At 41.6% G+C, this 17,044-nt stretch overlaps 1 protein-coding gene across 1 annotated transcript in view; it reads left to right on the top strand.

Annotated features, from left to right (window-relative positions):
* ANKDD1B (ankyrin repeat and death domain containing 1B) overlaps positions 1-17,044 on the top strand; it is a 516,198-nt gene that overhangs the window by 123,496 nt on the left and 375,658 nt on the right. The window contains exon 3 of the mRNA XM_069223721.1: positions 257-355. Within this exon, the coding sequence (XP_069079822.1) occupies positions 257-355 (99 nt within the window). The remainder of the gene's footprint in view (positions 1-256; positions 356-17,044) is intronic.

Below are 17,044 nucleotides of genomic sequence, written 5' to 3'. Positions count from 1 at the left end.
ATTAATCAAGTGATCAACCGACGAAATATTTGATTGCACTAGGTTATATGATTAGTTTGTACAACCTCATTATTAACATACTTTAATTGACTTACAGAACATTCACACCCAAAGCACTGAGGTGTGTGTGCTGAAGATCCATTGGACTTCACGCTGGTTTCATTTCTTGTGCCCCACAGCCTGTATTTACTATCCAGACTGCATTATATTACCGAGTGATGGAAATCTGTAATTGGCTTTGTTGCTTTCTCCTCAGCTAAAGCGCACAGCCCTTCATTTTGCTGTTGCTGGAAACCATTATCATGTAGTGGAATTCCTCCTCAAAAACCAGGCTCAAGTGAACATTGCAGACCAGGTAAGGAAACAACCGTCCATTACATACTCCTAAACTCTTCACTCTTGCTGCATTGCTGCGTTATCTGTGCACCAGGCAGCCACAAAGAAACTCCGTTGTATTATAACGTTAGGAAAAGGTTTGCACTTGTATTAACTACTTTATTATTTGTTCGATGCTTTCAGAGAGTGTTTGCCCAGTGGTAGAATAAAGATGATAAATGTAGACAGTTTTGAAAACTGCCAACTGCCTGAAATTCGTGAGATTTCTTTCAGTTACAGAATGTTAATTCAGGTTTTGCCATTCTTCGGTAGGGCTGGATAATTTGCAAGCTCATTGCTTTTTGACAGAAACATTACTCTTTCAGAAACGTTGCTATTTAATCATCCCTATTGGTGGAAATAAGATTATACTTTCATAAACTTTGCATACACAAAGTTCATCTTGTTTAACTGGAAAATCGATACGAATTAGGGTGGCTGAGCGACTTATCTGCATTTAGAGAAACCAAAATAAAAGGCATTCACAGTGAACGTTCTTCGTTAAATATTGATGAGGAATAGTACCAAAGGCATCAGTGCCAATTGATGTAGTAGCCACGGGTGTGCCAGGGTGCTGAATGACCATCAATGCAAATGTTACCTACGACCATCTGAGCTTCTGTCCAGCAACTTGGGGTTCTCAAAGAAATGTAACAGTATTGCAAGGGACTGCTTGCCTGTGCCTCCAAATGCCTGAGCCATCAAGACATTTGACAGCACAAACAACCATTACTGTCAGCGTGCCATGGCATGGTCAGCAACAGTTAGCACAAAGGTCCTCAGTATTTTTAGGTCTCTCCCAACAGACAGCTGAAGCTGTTTGGTTGAAGAAGAACTGTTGTGGGGTTTCCAGAAACGTATGACCTTAAAGCCCACCAATTGCTTACTTTGAGAAATTGGGTTGTTGGTTGACTTGGGTGTGAGCCCTGGTCAAGCAACAGCCACAATCCCTTGCAGGGTAAACCACAAAAAGTCACTAAATTAACTTGTGCTTAATCTTGGGTAGGTGAGCACAAAAAGCAGTCTGGTTTAACTTACAGGGAATTTATTAATTATGTATGCCGCACACAAACAGTAATAAAGTGAAATTACAACACAAGAAAAAAAATCCCAAACCAATTTAGAAAAAATAGAGTAGATTTAAATAAATTATTTGACACTGCAATTTCAAACATTCAATCAGTAGAACCGGAATTATACATTTTTTAAGTTTTCAGTAAAAGCTAGCATCTAAAAGATCACTGTTGCAAGGCCTGTCTCTCTCATACGATAATATGGGGGCCACCTTTAAATATGATTAAAGTGTAGGTTCTCCTAGAGAGTAGATGGACATATGGAGTTTGGGGTCCCTGAACTCACAATTAAAAAATACATCTTTTAGTAAAGTTGATTTTAAGATTGTGCGTTTGAAAATGCCACTTTTAGAAAGTGAGTATTTTCTTGCCTAAACCATTCTGTGACTCTGCCATGTTTGTGGATTCCCTGTCTGGGTCAGTTTGACAGTTGGGTTGTTTTTCACCTCGCACTAGACAGTGACACAAAGGGGGCTGGGGTGTAACCTGCATTTCCTGATTAGCCATCTCTGCTAGGAGGGAGGGGTGGAGTGGTCACTCTCATCTGAAAGGACTGTGCCTGCCTCTGACAATGCCGGCTCCAACCCCCTGGTGTGTGTCTAAGGCCTTGCCTGGGCAAGGCAGGATTTCACAAGTAGGTGTGAGTCCCCTTTGAAGAAAGGTGACTTCAAATACTAAAATGGGTATAAGAAGGGCACCCAAATCTACAGACTTTAGAAACACTTCTGGAACCAAGAGGAACCTCTGCCTGGAGAAGAGCTGATAGCTGAGGAAGAAGTGCTGCCCTGCCTGTGACTGTGCTTTGTGGAGCTTTCCTGCAGTGCTGCTTCTGCCAGAGTAAGAGGGCAAAGACTGGACTTTGTGTGCCTTCCATCTTGTGAAGAAATCTTCAAGGGCTTGAGTTAGAGCTTGCCTCCTGTTGTTTGAAGTCTCAGGGACAGCAAAGACTTCTCTCTGCCAGCACCTGGAGTCTCTGGAGAGACTCCTGCTCTGACAAGTGGTGCCCTATCCAGTTCCTGGGCCCTTGAAAGGAAAGCTGGTGGAAATCCAAGGAAATCGACTTCGGACGACTCCGGACCAATGCCGCTGCTGAATCCGGTGGCGCCGCCTGCACCCGACGCTGTGACCTTCACTGGAACGCGACGCTCTTCGCAGGTCCGACGCCGCTGCAGCCCCGCTGAAGTCCACGACTCCGTGGAAGTCGCCGCACCACGTCGTGACCGATGCCGCTCGAATTGCACGGATTCAACATTTTGTACAGACGCCGTGATCCCTAACTTCGCGCATCAGCTTGTTTTCACTCTTCACCAAAGGTACTGTACTTGGGGGTCTACACGACTCCGTGTCTGGCGCCGCTGGTGTCGGCTTGTTGGGAACGACTCCGTCACGACGGCGTGTTAACATCTCATCGAAGCATTTTTGTTTCTAAGCGCTATTTTTGAGTTTAATCTTTAAAAATTCATAACTTGACTTGTGTATGTTGGATTTTTGTCGTTTTGGTCTTGTTTTGTTTAGATAAATATTTCCTATTTTTCTAAACCGGTGTTGTGTCATTTTGTAGTGTTTTCATTAGGTTACTGTGTGTGTTGGTACAAATACTTTACACCTAGCGCTCTGAAGTTAAGCCTACTGCTCTGCCAAGCTACCAAGGGGGTAAGCAGGGGTTAGCTGAGGGTGATTCTCTTTTACCCTGACTAGAGTGAGGGTCCTTGCTTGAACAGGGGGCAACCTGACTGTCAACCAAAGACCCCATTTCTAACACATCTCTTACGTTTAGTGCACAGGAATGGGGAGTGAATAAGGCAGCGCTCGCTCTTCAAGTTGCAAGAAGTGCCATTTCAGTTTTTTCTTGAACTATTAGAGAAGAACTGCCTGGATGCCTGATGGTTAAAAGTGAAAAGGACATGGAAGGTGAAAAGATCGTAACATGAGGCAACACAGGGTGTCTCGGTTTCCTCTAGAAAAATAAAGCTAACCGATCTTAGATCCTGGATTAGGGATATATTGAGATATGATATGAATGGGTTGGGAGTGGCATGCGTTAAATCCAAGCATAATTAGCTTGCAGATGGCTCCATTTTTGGCCAAGAGCTTAGTGGCATATGAATAGGTGGGAATTTACCTTAAAGATTGTACAACTACAAAAACAAGATTTTTTTTATAGCAAATTTTAAGACTTTTGTCCTTTGGGGCACATGTTCATTGTAGTAGACCTACGGATAACGTAGGTCGGTAGTCCAGTCTCCTGGGTACTAGTGATTGGATGAGAGATTTTGGACTGTTAAATGGGATATGTTAGCTGATCTTTCTTTATATTTAAAATTTGACAACTAGGTGACTACATTGGTTCTAAAAGATTTCCATAAACACAGATGGGTTGAAATTAAACCTAAATTCTATTGGGGCAAAGTGAATTTCGGGTTCAGGAGGAAATTGAGTGGAGTCAGAAAGATGTGGGCTGACACAGAGCGAAAGTGCAGAACCTCAGTTTTAGGGACGTTTAATATGAGGGAGTGTAAGTGTTGTATTTAGAAATGTAAGTTTCCTTTAAGGAACTTAGGGGATGGAATGGAGAATGGTGATGGGAAGAGAATGTAGGGATGGTGGCATTCTGGCTGGGAGAAACTGGACGATGGACATTTGAATGTGGATCAGAATAAACCTTCCTGGAAAATCATTTGTTTTGGACTTGAAGATCATTACAAATTTGGCGACGAGCTGCGGGAACACCACTCGTGTTCTGGAGGACATATTCTACGTGTCCCCTCTGTTCCGCTACACTGCTGATGAAAATCGTTTTTTTTAAGTACCTTGGACATCCTGTTGGTGGTACTGCACTATCCGATCTTCAAGGATTTTCTTGGAGCAAGTACAAAATTTGTTTACTACTTAACATGCTTTTCTAGGGTATTTTCGGACGTTTCGTTGCAGCTGTCTGTTGCTTAGCAACAGTGGCACTCAAACTGTCATTTGTGGCCGCGAGCGCTTGTTCACGCAAACGCGCATTCAAGCAAGCGCGTTTCAGCACAGCGCGAGTGTATTTTCAAGGCGCATGTTCAATAGTGGCGCTCCATACATCAAGCACATCAGCTTATTCTGAATAAACGCGCATTTACACTTTGCATTTGTCTGAAATGAAAGCGCACATTTACACGTTTCAATTAGTCTGGAATAAAAACATTTAAAACTCTACAAAGTATACTTACAGAGTTGTCACCTGACTTCATTATTCCACCTCTCGCTTCACTTTCTGGAATCCAATTCACTTCCTGTTTCCCAGGAGGGAAGAGCTCAAGGATTTCTTCCATTTTTATACTACAACACTTGTGTGAAGTAAAGACAGTTAATATTCAGAGTGAGTTGTGAGTTCCAAATAAAATAACAATAAAAGAAGGAGAAAATTATAATAATAATCCCAAGGATGCAGGTTGAACCACCAGCCAAATTTCTGCAACTTAAAGGGGACCCGCCCATACCATGGTCGAGATGGAAGGAGGAATTTTTGACTTATTTAAAAGCTATTGATGAGGATAATATGTCACAAGAAAGAAAAAAGAATATTTTGTTACATTGTTTGGGGTCTGAGGGGCAACTCATTTTCAGGACACTCCCGCAAGGAATTCTTCATGATGAAGAAATTGATGTGTTTCAAGATGCTCTAAACAAACTGGAGAATAGGTTCAAGCCAACTACGAGTATAGCTTTGAACAGATTCAAATTCTATACTAGGAGTCAACAACAGGATGAGACATTTGATGAGTTTCTGACAGGGTTACGAGGTCTTTCCATGCACTGTAATTTTGGACCTATCACCGATGAGATGATTAGAGATGAAATTATTGTTCATGTCAGAAGCAGAAGAATCCAAGAACAATTGTGGGTGAACCAAAGTTACAAGATGTAATTAATACTGCTAAGGCATTGGAGCAATCAGAAAAATGGATGAAGTCGGTGCAGGAGACAGAGAAGAATAAATTATCGGACTTGGAGGTGGTGGGAGCTGTTGGTGGTAACAACGATAACACAAAAAAAAAAATGACTTGGAGCAGAAAAGATGACAAAAACGCAAAAATTAATAGAATGTCATGTTATCGTTGTGGCAATCCTAATCATCTGGCAAATTTTCCACAGTGTCCTGCCTTTGGGAAAAAATGTAAAAAATGTGGAAGAGCGTGGCATTGTGCTAGAGTTTGTAAAGAGGTTCGGAAGGCTGATAGTGACAGTAGAAGTAAAATTGCATGCATCTATGATGAAAGAGAGAGTGGATTGGTGTTATCTGTTAAGAATGATTTTAGAGACAAAGATGGGAATGTGGTGAAACAACCTAAATGTACAGTTCTCATTGAAGGTCGAGCTAGAGCTGATGGCAGATTCTGGATCGCCTTGGACAATTATCACATGTGATTATTTTACGTTCAGAAATGTAGTGAAGTATGGAGTGTGTCCAACTTAACATGTCCTGATATTGTGGCGGAAAGTTTTGATGGGACTGCTATTGATATTATGGGGTATGTAAACACGATGATCTGTTTTAAGGACCGTTCTCCACAGGTTAAGTTATATGTAGCGGAGAGGGGAGTTAATGTGTTGGGGTGGAGAGACCAGGCAGGTTTGGGGATAATTTTGAATCCCAGGGCTCGTGAACCTGTAATGTTGGTTGGGGGAGGTGATAAAGCGAAGTTGATGGTCTCTATGTTTCCACATGTGTTTTCCAATACTTTGGGCAAACTGAAAGACTATAGTCACAGGATTGGACTAAAAGAGAATGCCAAACCTGTGGTGCAAAAATTAAGGAATGTCCCTATTAGTGTGCGTGAGGAATTGAGAGATATATTGAAAGAAATGGTGAAAGAAGGGATTATTGAAGAGATTGAGTCATCTGAATGGGTTTCACCTATTGTGTTAGCCAGGAAATCAGATAATTATTTGAGATTATGTGTGGACTTGAGAGTGTTGAATGCCAATATTATAGTCAATTGTCATCCTTTACCCAATATAAATGAAGTCGTTAGTCTATTGGATGGGGCAAAGATTTTTTCTCCGCTAGATTTGAGGTCAGCTTACCACCAAATTGAACTTACTGAGGATTCTAGACATTTGACTGCCTTCATTACACCACAGGGGTTGTTTCAATTTAAACAAATGCCTTTTGGGTTAGCCTCAGCGGCATCAGTATTTCAGAGGGCTATGTTTAATATGTTCAAGGACATGGACAACTTTGTGAAGTGTTTCCAGGATGACGTGTTGATTTACTCCAAAGATGAAGATGAACACAAAAAACATCTAGTTGAGGTGTGTGAAGTGTTTAACGTGAATGGATTGACTCTAAAATTTAAGAAATTTCATTTCTTTGCTAAGTCTGTGGATTATTTGGGACATACCGTCTCTGGTGAGGGTGTTGTTCCCAAACAGTCTTTGGTCAAAGCCATCATAAATGCACCTGCTCCAGATTGTCGAGAAAAGTTGTTGTCGTTTGCAGGATTATGCGAATATTACAGTAAATTTATTGTACACTTTGTCACCAAAATGGAACCATTAAGGGAGCTTACGAGGAAAAATTTGGATTTTGTTTGGTCGGAAAGGCAGGAGAGTGCTTTTCAGACCATTAAAAGGGAGATTGCTGGTGCACCTACACTTAAACCATTTAATGTCCTGGCACAGTGTGTGATAACGGTAGATGCAAGTATGTATGGTGTAGGTGGTGTGTTGTCCCAAAGATGTGGCAAGGAGATGTGGAATGTTACATTTGCATCACGTACCCTGACAGATGCAGAAAGGAGGTATGCGGTGATAGAGAAGGAGTTATTAGCTTGTGTCTGGGCGATTGAGCATTTTCGGAATTACATTTGGGGTTCACGTTTTGTCCTCCAAACTGATCACAAACCTTTATTGGGTATTCTGTCTCCAGGAGGAGGGTGGAATGCGACAGCCTGCATTGCTAGATTAGTTTTGAGATTGCAAGAGTATTCCTTCCAGGTGGAGTATGTGCCAGGGAAGAAAAATTCTGTGGCTGACTGTCGCGGCTACCTCAGAATGATTTGGATGCTCAGGATAAGGGCGGAAGTGGTGACAGTGATTTTGTATCGGTAGTGTCTGAATTTATTTCAGGAGAGTTTAAAGCTATTGAAGAAAAAGATTGGTCTGATGAAGATCAAAAAGATTTAACTTTGCAAGAGGTGAGACGCTACTTGAGGGTTGGTTGACCGAGGAAAGAATGTATCCTGGAAGAAGTAATGCCTTTCTTTAAAGTAAAAGATGATTTAGAAATTGATAATGAGCTGGTATTCAAAAGGGGGAAATGTGTTCCACCTGAAGGCATGCAAGTGGTCATTTTGAAGTTGGCGCACAAAGGGCATCCTGGTATGTCGACTATGAAAAGGCTCATTCGCACTTCTTTCTGGTGGCCGGGAATGGACAGGATGGCGGAGAGGACTGTCAGGGAGTGCGGGGTATGTGTGAGTGCTGAGAAGATGTTGAGGGCAGTGCCAGCCCCCTTACGTCCTGTTCAGTGGCCTGATTCTCCATGGCAGAAATTGGGTTTTTACATTTCTGGACCGTTTTTGTTTTTGCCTCACGAGGCTCGGTTTGCTCTGGTGTTAGTGGATTATCACTCCAAATGGCCTGAGGTGAAGATGGTACCACTAGTCACGACGAATGTGGTGATTGAGTTTTTCAAGGAGGTGTTTGCTAAAGAAGGGTATCCTGAAACTATTGTGTCAGACAATGGTGTTCAATTGGTGTCGAAGGAGATGCAGAGGTTCCTCAAATATTGCAATATTAAGCATGCTACTACTTCGTTATATGAACCACAAGAGAATGGACAGGTTAAGAGATTTAATCGGGTCTTGAAGGAGTGTATTTGTTGGGCACGTGGTTTTGGTGGGTTGTGGAAGGAGAAAGTGAGAGAGAAATTATGGCATTATCGCATCACTCCTCATAGTACCACTGGTGTTAGCCCTTTCAGGCTGTTAAGGGGAAGGGATCCTGTATCCAAATTGTGTCCATGGTAGTTTAAGAGGAAGCACAACAAGGAGTTCGAGAGTGTTGATGTAGAAAAGATTGGAGATTATGTAAGACTGAAACAAGAGAAGAGTAAAGAGGCGTATGATAAGAAGTGGAGAGTAAAGGAACCTATGTTTGTCGTGGGAGATTGGGTCAAAGTAAGAAAACCTGGATTGGTAAGGAAGGGTATGTCCAGATTCAGTAAGCCCATGAAAGTGATAAAAGTGTTCAAGAAGAAAGTGATTACACAAGATGGGAAAGTTTGGAATGTGAGCAGACTACCTAAGTGTGTTCCAGGATGCAGAGAAACACAAAGTGGAAATTATGCTGTTCCTGGACCCATTGTCTACCAAGATCCCGGAGAACACGCGTCCGAGAATATAAGCCAGGAAGATGGATGCAATGGAAGAGGAGAGAATGGGATTTCTAGTGGCATAGACTGTAGGGAGAATGACAGACAATGTAGCATGGAAAGTTTAGAGGAGGATTCCATAGCCTCAAGAGTAAAGTTGGAAAGTCGTTCCAGATCAAAGTCTTCTCGGCTTGTGGTCTATGTGTGAAGTAGGACATTGATGTACAACAATTTGTTGTAATTGTATCTTACTCAGTTGTTTTAATTGTTTTCAGTTTATTATAAGGGGGGAAATGTATTGTATTTAGAAATGTAAGTTCCCTTTAAGGAACTTAGGGGATGGAATGGAGAATGGTGATGGGAAGAGAATGTAGGGATGGTGGCATTCTGGCTGGGAGATACTGGATGATGGACGTTTGAATGTGGATCAGAATAAACCTTCCTGGAAAATCATTTGTTTTGGACTTGAAGATCATTACAGTAAGTCATCCAGTAACAGTGAGATAGTGTAGTGCACGTGTCTGAAGGAGGGATGATAAAGTAGGAAGTGACAAAATAATTTGAGCATGATTAGTGTGCAGAAAGTACTCAGTTCCAAACATTAACATGAAGTTAGAATGATAAGTTTTATATTTTTGCTGGTGCTCAGCTATTCTATGTAGGGTTATGAATCTAGTCGAGCTTTGGCCATGGTTTTGAGCACACTAAACTTTCTTTGACATCAAATCTGTAGTGGGTACCCTGTTATTGGGCTTATCTTTTTAATAGGTTACACATATTTTAGGGACCAGTCCTCAACAGATCTTCACCATTTGTAAAATCTTCTTTTTTAGACTCCAACATCACAGTATACAAAATGCTGCTGAAGAAAAAGCCTCTTCACACCCACCATCATCTTGTGACCCTTTTATGGAATCCTAGTGCACCCTGCTGTACGCCACTGAACCTCACATCATTCAGTGTGCCTTTCTGGTGCATCATCACCTGCTATCACCATGCCTTTCCCTATCCTTCCTTAGAGTTATATATGACTGGTGGTCTGTTTTCTCTGATGTCTGCTAGTTCCTTGGTCTTTACAGCTGGATGTCTATATGCCCTTTTGAATGTTGTGGATGTGCACCTTCAGTAAATGTCTCTAAGCCATGTGCCTGTGTGCATACAAGCTGTACAAATGCTAAATATATTGGCCCTGTAAGTGTGTGTGTAAGTGTCCTTTAAACCTAAGTATTCATAAATGTTCCCCTAGTCTCATATGGTTTTTACCTTCATCTCAGGCAATATATTGCTTTTTTGCTGAGATGGGTTAAGCAAGGCTACATTTAAGGGGAAAATGATGTCAAAACGATTCATTAAAATATTAAAATAGAAGGGAGCTTCTAGATGAAGGTGTGGGATATTGTAGAGAATTTCTACACACATACCATCTACTAGGAGCACCTGATAAAGAGCAGAGATTGTGCTTTGCCTGACTGAGATGATTAGCGAGGCTGAGCATACTGCTTGATCAGTCTTCCCTACTCCCACAGCACTGAAGAAGGCTGCTGTGCTTACAGTGTGGCAAAGACCCACATGTGTGCAATACAAAACCATTCCTGTCTTCACATTAAAGTCTGTCCAACACTTTGAAGACAAGATCGTAAGCACAGCCTCCACTCTTCTTCGTCTCAATGTGGCCGCCCATGCTTTCTGCAGCCCACTTGTAAAGACTGCCATCTTAATGAGCTTTCATTTTTCTTTTCCTACAGATCAGTCAAATACTTGCACCTTCATTCAGTACCAGCAAGCCACACTTAGACTGTGCTGTTCTCCTTTCTTTATAGTTTTACCTCCTATTCAACAGCAGAGGAAGATTAGTGATTGAATATGAATATGTTGACATCAAACATAAAAATATATAGCAGTTATTGCAATGGTCATCAGTGACCAAGTTCTCAGACAATGGCTGTACATTAGCAAATACAGAGATAAGTTAGGGATATGTGCTAACTCTGGCTAATGTGCTAACTCTGGTCAAAGTTCTTCAGTGATGTATGTATGTATATAGTATTGCTATAGGGCAAACCTAGTCAAAAGACAGCAGATTGCTATATATAGGCAAAGGAAAGCTTGAAGTTGGTGAGTAATAGGAGAGTAAGCTGAATTGTTGACCTTGGTGTTCTGGCTTTGAGTACGCCGAGACCCACCAGAGATGGTTAGATATTCTACAAGATAAGCAGGGGTGCTGGTTGTGATGGCTTTGCAAATGACCTGCTAGTTGTGAAGATGGCGCAGGCACACAAGCAGAGCCTATGGAGTTCCATCAGGGTGGTGGTGATGTGATGATATTTCTTCAGGCCCTGAATGAGACGTGCTGCAGCATAATTAAGCCCTAATGGGTGCCGATGTGGAGTCCATGGTGTAGTGAATTAACCACCATCCAGATGTGATATTTCAAGGGCCTGAACAGTGGTTCTGAAGCTGCTTTCTGGAAGAAACAGTTTGACTTTCTTTAGAAGAGAGTTGGTAAGAGGTTGTCTTTGCTTTTGTTTCGCAATGTGTTCCTTGAGAGGTTGATGTCCATAGTGAATCCAAGTTATTTGGCATTCTGTGAGAGTTGGTGCGAAATCACCAAGGTTCATGGCATGGTGCTCGATTTGTACAGTTTCTTGTTTTTCTTCTATTTGCAAACAATAGGAATTCTGTCTTTGTTGGGTTGAGCTTTAGGTAAGTGCTGGACATTCAGGTCTGGATGATGTGCAAGCTGTGTTTGAGGCATTGGATGTCTGAAGCAGAGGAGTATTTCAAGGAGAGTTGTGTATCATTGGCATATAGGTGAATTGTAATGCTGTTTTCTGTGAGTAGAGCTCCAAGCTTTTCTATGTAAAGGTTAAAGATGACAGGAGACAGTATGGAACCCTGGGGGGGCTCTACATTTCGTAGGGATCCTTAGTGACATGGGGGTGCCCATGTGAGACACTGGTGTTGATTGGAAAAGAAGGAAGAGAGCCAGTGATGGTAATGGCCAGTAAATCTCTGTTGGGACTCAAGGGTGTGTATGATGATGGGATGTTCGACTGTGTTGAAGGCAACTGAGAAGTCCAGCAATATCAAGAGGTAGAGCTCATCTTCATCTGTGGTCAACAGACCATCGTCTATGATGTGTGAGGTGGCGGTCTTCTTGCTGCAGCATGATCTGAAGCCAGACTGGTAGTCGTGAGGATGATGTTTTGCATTGATGTGATGTTGGAGTCTGCTTTTTTAGCCATCTGGCAGTTGAATGTTAGGTGAGAGATGGGCCAGTAGTTGGTGAGGTCATCAGGGTGTAGTGCAGGTTTCTTTTAGAGCGGGAGGATCGGGCCAGTCCTGATAGTTTCTGGGAAGATGCCTTGAAAGAGAGATGCTTTGACAATGGTAAGTAGGAGTAAGAGAGCACTCTTAGCACGAGCTTTGAGGAAGGGCAATGGTAAGACATCATTTTCATAAGAAATGGATTTGAGGGAATTCAGTATGTCAGCCAGAGATGGAAGAGATTGGGCTTCAAATGTTGACCATTTCGAGATTCTGCAGGAAAGGGTGGGTGTGAGTGGTGCACAGGATTTTTCAGACACTTCCTGTTTGGTGCATTATGGATATCCATTTTCATTGATTCACAGTCTAATTAATGACCATGTTTAATTCAGTCAAATGTTGAGGTGGTCACTTTTGCTTATTATGCTTTGGCATACCTACAAATATCTAATGAAGAGGCTTTTGTTCAAATTGATGTCGTAATGCTGGACTATGATTGGTGTGATCACTACATCTGTAACGTTGTGGCTATTTCAAATATTAGAGGGCATGGGTGTGCTAGCGCGCCCTCTGCTTATCTATTTTGTTATGTTAATAGTAAGTGGACGGCATTGCTTAAGGTCGATGAACCTTTTGACTCGTTTACATTTTATAAAGAGTTAGTTTATAAAACACAACAATATCAAATCAATACAAACCATTCAAGAGTCAGTAAAGAATGCACCATGACCCATTTGGCCACGAATAACCACCCCTTTTAGTATCAATTAAAATGTTCATTTCCCTAGATCAACAATGCTAAGGACACGAAAATTAGTCTCAACACCAAATGGTACAAGTAAAGAAACATCACAGGTTGACCAAACCTTCTAAAGAATGTCAACTTAAACAAAGCAATAAGAACGATAATTTTAACAGTGAAAACACTCATTAATAGCAGCAATATTTGAGCAAGAGAAATAACATACATTGGTTCAACACCAGAAGGATGTCAGTTCACAGGTATGAAGGAAACACTTCACTGACTTCAGATTAGCATTAACATGTTGGGCTTCACGCAATGGTTTTATTAACACTAATTTAGAAAACATCTAGCTATGGCGCTATCAAAACAGCAGCAGTATCAAAACAGTAGCAGTTGGTACCTGAAAAACAAAAGACAAACAACAATGCGCAGATCATTGATATTACCAATCCCTGGGAGATCAGCAAAACAGCTTCAGCTTTATCAGGTCATCAGGGGACAGCAGCATCAGCATCAGGACAGGAACAGGGAACGGGGCACGGTTTAGAATTTGGGCTATAAGTTCACTAAACCTTCGGAGCATTAGTTCAGCATTGAACAGGCATAGTAAACTCAGAAAATCCCAGAAAATCCCAGAAAAACCCAGAACATCAGTAACTGGTAAGGCACGAAGTGACAAATTGACAAGTCACCATGAGAGTCGGAATTGAAGTCTTCAAGTTTCCCGGCACACAGTTGTTAAATAAAATCTAACACAAGTTTGCTATTAGTCAGAAACATCAGGCGAAGGAAGAACATCCAATTACAAAAAAATTAGATATCGGCAAAGCATTAGGAAAGATACAGCACAACATTGGCAGTGTGATGAATGGGTCTTCTCCATTTGCGTAACTCCAAACTATACTAAATGTATCATCCTGCTCTACCTTCCGTCTGTGATCAGTAGGCCCTTTTGTTCAGTACAATCCAAATATGTTGCTAGGTAGTGTTTACAGAGACTGCAGAAAACCTTCAAAAACACATCAGTTCCTCAAAAGGAATATATTTTATTAGTGCAAGCTTCTAGAGAGATATGCAACTCAAACAATAAACTCTGTTATACAACGGACATGGAATGATTTCATAAGTTACAACTTCTAAAACTTTGGCAGATAAATACCTTTCGCAGTAGCCTTGCTTGCTTGTGGCTCTGCAGATATTAAGAATAAAACTCACATTATTTTAACCATTAATTAAACCGAGCAATGAGTTTTGATGACGATTATGATGCCTAATACAATATTAGTACATTAATTTGTGAAAAGACCATATACACAGGGTCTTACATGTAATAGTGGCCAATCAAGTAAGCACATTATGTGTCACACGTTATTAATTTCAATATTAATACATCTTATATATTCAAATGAAAGCAAAATAATTATTAATGTTAATTTCAGCACTCACAGATGTTTAGCCAGTGGTCAGTCAAAGTGTTTAAAACAAGTGAGGCACAGAAAAGAGAGGCAAAGAAGCCATCTTATAAAATCAGCTTTTGGTTCTGAAGCTTACACAAACCACATAATATGACAAATAGTTAATGAGCTAGCTATGTGTGTAAACACATTATGGGCCTCATTAGATCTTGGCGGTATTACCTCCAACCCGCCATGGTGACAAACTTGAAAACACCATGGTGTTCCACCTGCTGTATTTGTATTTAGATGTATTGTGGCTGAGCCTCAGACCGCCACAAAAAAGTGCTCTTCTTAGCTGTCAGGCTGTGGGGTTCCTGCCAACTCTATTTAGATGTTACAGTCCTGCAGGTGGTGTACTGGTGGCGGATTTCTGGCGGATGGAGACCATTGTGCAATGGCAGTGGCTATCGCATAGAGGCAAGTGACACACACACACACTGTGCCTTAGCCATATGTATCCACCTGCACAACACACACTATTGTCCATTGCCATTCCTCCACAACAAGACTATTCCATGCTTAAAACACACATTGCAATACATCCACGACACAACATACACACACCATTGATACTACGCATACATACACACACATACAACACAACAACAGCAACCAACACAATGATGCACTCATCTACACAAACACATGCACACGAAAGCCCAATTGCACACATCACAACGACCACCGCACAACAACAACACACATCTGAATGTTGCACACAGCAACACAACACACAACCCAAACCATACAACAGACATCAGACCCATATGCATGTGGCACACAAATAGACACAACCGCAATACCCACTCCCTCTACTTCGATCAGCCAACCCAATCTCACAGATACATACACATACTGACTCACACACACAACTGGACTCACAACATCACAGGTACAGATTCACTAGCAATGTGCATACATTAACATGTTGACAAGTGTGACGCCATTCTTATTGTGATGCAAGCATTCATTTGGCAATGAATTCTGACATCACAATAACAATTGTCTATGTGTGCAATATGTGGCTTGTACCAGTGTGTCCCCATAAATCACTGACAAATGTGTTCCCAACATATGCATGTTGGAGGTATTTTAAAAAAATTGCATGTCAAAGGTATTTAAAAAAATACTGGTGACGTGTATATTTCTACTGAGGTCCCAAGCTCATGTACAGTGCCCACACAACATACACAATTGTGTGTCCTCCTTGGTCCAGTGGCATCAACAACGGCAGGTGATGTCCAGTTGGGTCCAGTCCAAAACGGAAGTGGAAACGTGCAAAGAGGTAGGTTTTGTGCCCCTTCCCCCTACAATCTGCCAACTCAGATGTGGACTTCGGCCCGCCACAGTTCACTTGGCAGTAAGGCACATTCAAATCTGCTCGACTGTGAAGATTGCTGGAGTCCCTTTGGTAGCCCCTATTCCCAATGCTTCCATCGAGGCGGCTGGAGACTTTTGGCTGAGTCAGCAGGACTCTGGCGCTCTTTTGCCTATCGTCCTGCCAACATCTAAATCGGTCAGGCAAACCACCTAGTAGGGGGACAGGTTTTTTTTGTCAAAAAGTCAATGGCAGGACCGTTACCGCCAAGATATAAATCAGGCCCTATATTCCTTAAGTCATTCAAAATAGTATTTATTTTTTATTTTAAAGTAATGTTTGTTTTCCTCAAAACAGTTTCTAGAAAAATAATCCCTAACAAATATTGTGTTTACAACCTTATGTAGGTCATACTATTAGTGTTTTTTTTGTGTGGAATGTGTTGCTTTTAGTAGGAGAAATCTTTTCAAGATGCCTTTGGTGTTTAAGCAAATAGTTCCTGCCTGCTCGTGCTAAGAACAATGAACCCTCATGCATTGCAATGGAAGCGCTCTATAGGAGGTGAGGAAATATGCATCGTATCTAATATCATGATGATAAGAATGAAATACTCCTCTGGACTAGGACAAAATATGAATGATACTTTATTCTAGTAAATATTGAAAGAGCTGACCCTAGCCTCTCTTCGTGGATTTTCATTGATAATCATTGACAAAAGCTCTAGCTGTGCCAAGCCTAAAAAGGTAGTTACTACTTGCAAATGTGTTTTAAAGTATTCAAGCGCTCAATGCAAAAACTCTATAACTGTTTATTTGAAAAGAAGAGTAATTTCCAAAATGTAAATGACATTGCAGCTACTGAAGTGTGCTTCACGCACTACTTGACCAAGTGAAGAAAGCTAAGTGAAATGAATGAATGCGTTTTCTATCTTCTGCTCTGAAAACATGCTTTCCACGGTCAGCAGAGTGCCACGTAATACAAAGGACACCAAAACGAGCTTGCCCCTTCCTACTTTAACTCATCTCTTTGATAGAACAACTTAATGGCGCTATTGCTTAGAGCAATAGCAAACTTCCATGTATCATGAATGACAGTCGCTATCAGCCAGTGGCTGCTGCAAGTAATCGGTGTCACAGCAATGAATGGGCTGAGCTCTAGGCCCTCTCTGTATACTTGGCACGAGCTCTGTGACAGGACTACTGATGTCTCTCCCAGGCCTAGAAAAGACCTTTCATCTACCAAGCAGTCTACCCTGGAGCTTTGAGAGAGCCTCACCAGTGACAGTGCTTGGTAAGGTGGAGGCCGACTGCGCGGATCTTGTGAACCTTTGAACAAATTGTGGCAAATAAAGTTGTAGAAAGGCAGACGTGTGCTTTAGTGTTTCTTTACCACGGACCACTCTGTTTCCTGCAAGAAGTGTGGCTGTCTACAAAGCTGTTAACGTGAATCATTATG

The sequence above is a fragment of the Pleurodeles waltl genome, chromosome 1_1 (assembly GCF_031143425.1).
Source record: "Pleurodeles waltl isolate 20211129_DDA chromosome 1_1, aPleWal1.hap1.20221129, whole genome shotgun sequence".
Classification (NCBI taxonomy): domain Eukaryota; kingdom Metazoa; phylum Chordata; class Amphibia; order Caudata; family Salamandridae; genus Pleurodeles; species Pleurodeles waltl.
The sequence above is the reverse complement of the archived record's forward strand: the minus strand, read 5'-3'. Positions and strand labels throughout refer to the sequence as shown.